At 37.9% G+C, this 6,288-nt stretch overlaps 1 protein-coding gene across 1 annotated transcript; it reads left to right on the top strand.

Moving 5' to 3' along the window:
* Window positions 1-6: 6 nt before the first annotated feature.
* LOC111381524 (granule-bound starch synthase 2, chloroplastic/amyloplastic-like) lies at window positions 7-6,246 on the top strand. Its single transcript, XM_023005311.1, has 8 exons — window positions 7-712; window positions 1,180-1,861; window positions 2,537-2,601; window positions 2,840-2,917; window positions 2,987-3,097; window positions 3,647-3,691; window positions 3,939-4,112; window positions 5,029-6,246. The coding sequence occupies exons 1-8, from the start codon at window positions 356-358 to the stop codon at window positions 5,983-5,985; spliced, it is 2,469 nt and encodes an 822-aa protein (XP_022861079.1). The 5' UTR covers window positions 7-355; the 3' UTR covers window positions 5,986-6,246.
* Window positions 6,247-6,288: the final 42 nt, after the last annotated feature.

The raw sequence follows: 6,288 nt of genomic DNA, 5'->3' as shown, positions 1-6,288 counted from the left end.
ACAAAACAAAATCATCAAAAACATACCTTCATCATTTTCCAATTTTTAGGTGGTCCCACTGAAACCAAACACTTGAAACGGAGAGATTCACCGTCCATTTCCATTTAGCTCTCTATCCATGGTGTTCCCATCATTTTCACTACTGAGTACTAACCCTAGAAACCTAATACAAAGTTAAAAGGGGCTCTCTTTTGCACATCTGGGTTTTCTTGCAATCCTCTATTCAAGGAAACACCAACTGGGTTTGATTATCTCTCTATTCCCGTAACTGGGTATTCTCCGGTTTAGTTTGAATCCTCGCATTCGTAGAATCTTGAAAATATAGTTTTTCAGAGGCAATTTATCAAACGCTTCAATGGCGTCTATTGGGACGGTTCAAACTGCTGTGAACGGTTGTATACTTCTTCGCGGTAGAAACCGTCATCGACCCATGATTCCTATACTTGCATACAGGCCAAGAAAATCTGTTGATGCTGGGGGTTTGACCAATTGCCATACAGCTGGATTTTCAAGAAATTTGAGTGAAGATAATACTAGGAGATTATCGTTATGTTTTGGAAGCGAGGGGTTGAGGTGGAGGATAACGTTCGTACAAGCGACAGGGAGGGGATCAGAGGAAGCTGAGATTGGTGATGAACAAGACGATGCTTTACAGGCCACGATTGAAAAGAGCAAAAAGGTTCTGGCCATGCAGAAAGACTTATTAAAACAGGTTCCTTGAATTCACCGATCTCTTTTTCTTGTATGTGGCAGGTTTTTCTTTTCCCTAAATTTGCACTTCATCTTGTCACTGATATATGTATGTACTCTTGTTAATCTTAACATTAGAAACCATTCCAGTGTCAACATATCATGTATTAACAAGATACGAGAAGTCTTATTTTGATCAGTAGTTCCAGAGTACCGAAAGCTCTGGAAATTTAAAATCATCTTTATTTCTCCTACATTTTCCTTTTAATTTTTCAATGTTTTCAGTCTGGTTTAGAAAGTATAAGCTAGTTAACATTGAACTAATTTCGTAGTCATTAAAGATGATCGAGTACAAACATTCAATTTTTAAGAAAGTGGAAATATTTATAGCACTCGAAGAGGCGGGGTAGTCAGTGTTATACTTTTTTTCCAGTTTTTCTTTGTGATCCGGAAAAAGAAATCAATGTGGTTTTGGACTCCACTTTGCAGATTGCAGAAAGAAAGAAAGTAGTCTCATCAATAAAAAGTAGTATAATTGATCCAGAAAGCGATGAATTGCCTTATGAGGAGCACAATGGAAGTTTTTCAAGTATTGGTGTTGCAACAACTGAAGATGACAAGATCAGTGAAGACCTTGATAATGAAAGCTTGTCCACTAGCGGCACCCACTCAGCTGTTCATGATGTGAATGAAAACCCAGCTTCAGCTTCCAGTGAATATTCATTTGCCAATATGACAGAACCCGGAAAAGACCTGCATCATAATGACAAACCACAGCCAAAAGCCACTACTTCAGAGTCAGTTCAGTCTCAGGAAGTGCCATCAGTTTCTCCAAGATCGTCTGTCACACCCAGTCCAGAGCCTTTTTCAAATAAGGATTCTTACAAGTGGTTGAACAATGCCACAGAGCTAATATCCAGTTCAGAGACCTCCAACAAAGTAGAGTCAGACAAGTTGAAGGATGCTAATGTGGGGACAACCATTTTATCTGATGCGCCATTAAGCCTGAAATATGAGAAAATTAAAGATGAAGAAGAATCAAATCTAGAGGACACTAAGGTTAAAGTCCAAGATCCCATAGGTGAAGATGTGAAACCCCCTCCACTTGCTGGTCCCAATGTCATGAACGTAATTTTGGTTGCTGCAGAATGTGCTCCTTGGTGTAAAACGGGTATGTCCATAACAATGGAATTTTCTAAAAGGGAACAGAATTTCCCAATTTCCATTTCATTTGCTTGCAGAAGTTATTGTTCATATCCAATTATAAATATGTAGCAGATACTGTTCAAGTCAGATGTAAATATCAGTTGCTGTGATCAAATTTATTAATATGATTGCTATTGGGAAGCACATGTCTATTTTTAATAATAAATAATTAAAGGCAGTGGTGTTGCTAAAAGAAGAGATTTGAAATACAAGCTAACAGGTAGCTAGTGGATGTTTGTACGAAGTTGCCTAACTGGATTCATTTCAACCTAAAGTGCTGACTGACACTTCCAAGTATTCTAATGCTTGCCTATTTCTTTAAAATTTTCTGGGGAATAAGCTAAAAGACTAGTGGACTGTGCTCAAGATTTTTTCCCTTGCAAATCACGCAGCCAAAGAATGCAAAGTAACAAATAGGAAAACCACTACCTCAGGAATGGATTAGGTAAGAAGGCGACAAAGGGTTGGGATGCCGGGGGTTTCATACTCTATTGTTGGTGTAATGTATGCTGACAATAGAAATAGGCTTTTGGTTGTTTTCTGGTATTTTCATGCGGACTCTTAGGTTATGGTCCATGTACAAGAACACAACTCTTATGGCATGGTCCTTGTGCACTAACGAGTATGAAAATTATGTCAGGTGGGCTTGGAGATGTTGCTGGAGCTTTACCCAAGGCTTTGGCCCGACGCGGACATAGAGTCATGGTAAAGTTTGATTCACTTTTGTATTAAAAAATGGTGTTCAAAATCTGATGCATCTACTTATGTTATTTTCAACAGAGAACCCTTTTCATCATAATGATTTAAGAAATTGCATGTATAGTTTGATCTTCAAATGTTAGTGGTTTTAACATAATTAACACTTACTGAAGTAACAAAATTCTCACTTTCTGAATTTTATTAATCATCTTAAATTAAATTCATTGTTTCCTACAATTGATAGGTTGTTGCACCTCGCTACGGTAACTATGCTGAACCTCAAGATTCAGGAGTTCGGAAAATGTACAAAGTAGATGGCCAGGTAAGCGAAGACAACATTATTTAGATTTATTTTATATGCAGGTTTATAACATGTTGGTATATATTTCAGGATATGGAGGTGACGTATTTCCAAACCTACATTGATGGCGTGGATTTTGTTTTCATGGATAGTCCTGTGTTTCGTCATAGAGAAAATAATATATATGGAGGGAATCGTATGGTAAGATATTTCATATGGTCCCAGCTTTATGCTTGCGTTTATTCCTCTCATGGAAGAACCATAATCTTATTGCTTGATGCCTTTCCTCATGATAGAGATGCCCTTATGTACGCATTTTTATTCCTTAACGCAGTTTTCTGACACTTTTTTTTTATATAAATAAGAGTTTGGTGCTTTTGGTTTACACAAACTCTTCGTGTAGCTTTCAAGAGAGAGATCATCTATGCTGTGAAAATTAATTGCGAATTCTGATGAATTGAGCCTCAATATGATTCATTATGCCTTTCTGTTATTAAAAGCTTGTTTGATACAGATTTTTCCAGGGGAAAATGTTTTTTTTTCGGAGAATGCATGGTTAAAACGTAGGGAAAAGATGTGGGTTTTATAGAATGTGTGGTTGAAAATAATTTAAAAATAATCTTTGACAAATAAGCCTTAAGTTCTCATTCAGTATATATAATCATTGACAACAACATATTAGGCATCTTTAATATTCCTTCTCAACGATCTTTAGGTTATTAATATTTGTTTCTTTGTTGCCTTTTGCAGGATATTTTGAAGCGTATGGTTTTGTTTTGCAAAGCTGCTGTTGAGGTATGATTAAATTAAGCTACTAAATCATTACAGTCTGAGAAATAGCTTCTTATGTATCATCGATAGTCTTGTGAAGGGAAAAGAAAAAGAAAAATAGTCTTCTATTGCAACTATAGTTCCTTTCTTCTCCAGGTTGGGGGGAGTATGTTTGAGCTTTTCTGCAAGTATTCTTGAATGGCTCACTTTTGTCCTAAATTTTGCTCGATCTGCAAAGATGTTATGTGAATTGGATAAAAAAATGGTACAGGTTCCTTGGCATGTTCCATGTGGTGGGGTCTGCTATGGAGATGGAAATTTAGTTTTCATTGCAAATGATTGGCACACTGCTTTATTGCCAGTGTACCTTAAGGCATATTTCCGGGACAATGGATTGATGAAATATACAAGATCAGTCCTTGTGATACATAACATTGCTCACCAGGTTTGTTCATAGAGTCCTATTCTTAGCCTTCGAGATTATCTAATGCATGTTGCAATTGAAACACTACATGAACAGAAGTGTCAGCATTTGATGCAGATATGTATGTAGAGATTGAATCATCACTAGCAAAATGATAATGAATGTATTTCAGTGTCTAGAACACTAGGTTTGCATTATACTTATCTCTCTGCCCATCAATACTTCGATCCGAGCTCTCTTATTGAATCGCTTATTCGATGAGCATTTTCAATATTATGTTTTGAAGAGGACTCAAACTTCCACACTCTTTAGCACAAGATTTCGAGTCTCACATGTCTTCCATTGCACCGTCAAGGCATGTTGAAAGTGAATCAACAACCAACATACTGATGAGCTGATATCAGCACGTAGAATATTGCCTACCCACTTTCTTGAATTCTTCTTTAAATATTTCAAAGATGCTAGAACTAATATTCTGTGGACATGCTTCAAGCACCTCATTTTTAATCATGTCTCTCTGATATTCTAAGCCATGTGATTAAGAAAAGAAAGGAGAGGAGAGGGCATAAATATATTATAGACTTACAGTTGAGATTTTGGACAGTTGGGAAAGCAACTTTTCAACTCAACCTTTGAAAGCCAATGGACTTGGCCAACGCTAAAGCCAATAGGTAGATTGATAATAGATAAGCTTAGTTGACTAAATTGGTAGGTGAGACTGTTTACTCACCTTTTCTGATGAAATTTGGAAAAAAAAAAAAAATTCAATTATTTCTTTTGCTCATTTTGTTATGCTTTCAATTCATTGACTTCCATACTGAATAAACTGATTTCTGAAAGGTTGCTGTTTAAATGAGGTTACTTTTGAAATAGAAATTGATAATCCTGCAATCTCACTTCTGGTTCTTTTTGCTGTTCATTTATTACCTATAATCAGGGTCGCGGTCCTGTGGATGATTTTTCCTACGTGGATCTTCCGCCACACTACTTGGACCTTTTTAGGTTGTATGATCCAGTTGGAGGAGAGCACTTCAACATCTTTGCAGCCGGCCTGAAGACGGCAGATCGTGTAGTTACAGTTAGTCATGGATATTCTTGGGAGATAAAAACCTCTGAAGGTGGCTGGGGTCTACATGAGATTATAAATGAGAATGATTGGAAATTTCGTGGAATCGTAAATGGGATCGATACAAAGGATTGGAATCCTGAGTTAGATATTTACCTACAATCTGATGGGTATGTTAACTACTCCCTCGATACCCTAAACAAGGGCAAACCCCAGTGCAAGGAAGCATTACAGAAGGAGCTTGGTTTGCCTGTCCGAGCTGATGTACCATTAATTGGTTTCATTGGGAGACTCGATCCCCAAAAAGGTGTTGATCTGATAGCTGAAGCTGTTCCTTGGATGATGGGCCAGGATGTACAGTTGGTCATGTTGGGCACTGGTAGGCCTGATCTCGAACAGATGCTTAGAAAGTTTGAGGGCCAGTACAATGACAGAGTCAGGGGGTGGGTCGGTTTTTCCGTGAAAACAGCTCACCGGATAACTGCTGGTGTTGACATACTTCTGATGCCTTCAAGATTTGAGCCTTGTGGACTGAACCAGCTGTATGCAATGTGTTATGGGACAATTCCAGTCGTTCATGCAGTTGGTGGACTAAGAGATACAGTGCAGCCTTTCAACCCTTTCGAGGAAACGGGGCTTGGATGGACTTTTGCAAAGGCTGAGACGAATGAACTGATCAATGCATTAGGGAATTGCTTATTGACTTATCGACAGTACAAGAAGAGTTGGGAGGGTCTCCAGAGACGAGGAATGACACAGGATCTAAGTTGGGATAATGCTGCTCAAAAATACGAGGAAGTACTTATTGCTGCCAAGTTCCAATGGTAACGTTGCTGCTTATTTTCCCTCGATCTTGACTGTAGTCTTGGCGGAATGTCATCCTTTTTTGGTCTTTGCATTGTGGCTCAGTCAAAACTGACGTGTAAGATCATCCTTGCTTTTGCAACAAAAATTGGACCATAGAAGAGAGAAAAATTCAGATATTCTAGGTTAATACGCATATAGCTTAATATACATATTGTCTAATTCTCTTGTTCGTATTTCTTTCAGCTTTCAATCGGAATTTAATGGCAGGTTTACTTGTGTGTATGCTACCCTCCTGTTCATGATAGATTTTCACCATTACACGTC

Source organism: Olea europaea, unplaced genomic scaffold, assembly GCF_002742605.1.
Source record: "Olea europaea var. sylvestris unplaced genomic scaffold, O_europaea_v1 scaffold2326, whole genome shotgun sequence".
NCBI classification, from domain to species: domain Eukaryota; kingdom Viridiplantae; phylum Streptophyta; class Magnoliopsida; order Lamiales; family Oleaceae; genus Olea; species Olea europaea.
Note: the sequence above shows the minus strand (reverse complement) of the source record. Positions and strands in the feature narration are given on the sequence as shown.

What these genes read in the sequence shown, in the direction of transcription:
- LOC111381524 (XM_023005311.1), top strand. Translation starts at nt 356, where the DNA reads ATGGCGTCTATTGGGACGGTTCAAACTGCTGTGAACGGTTGTATACTT. An exon ending in TGTACAAAGTAGATGGCCAG is followed by an intron (nt 2,918 to 2,986) that starts GTAAGCGAAGAC and finishes TATATATTTCAG; the next exon opens with GATATGGAGGTGACGTATTT. An exon ending in TACATAACATTGCTCACCAG is followed by an intron (nt 4,113 to 5,028) that starts GTTTGTTCATAG and finishes ACCTATAATCAG; the next exon opens with GGTCGCGGTCCTGTGGATGA.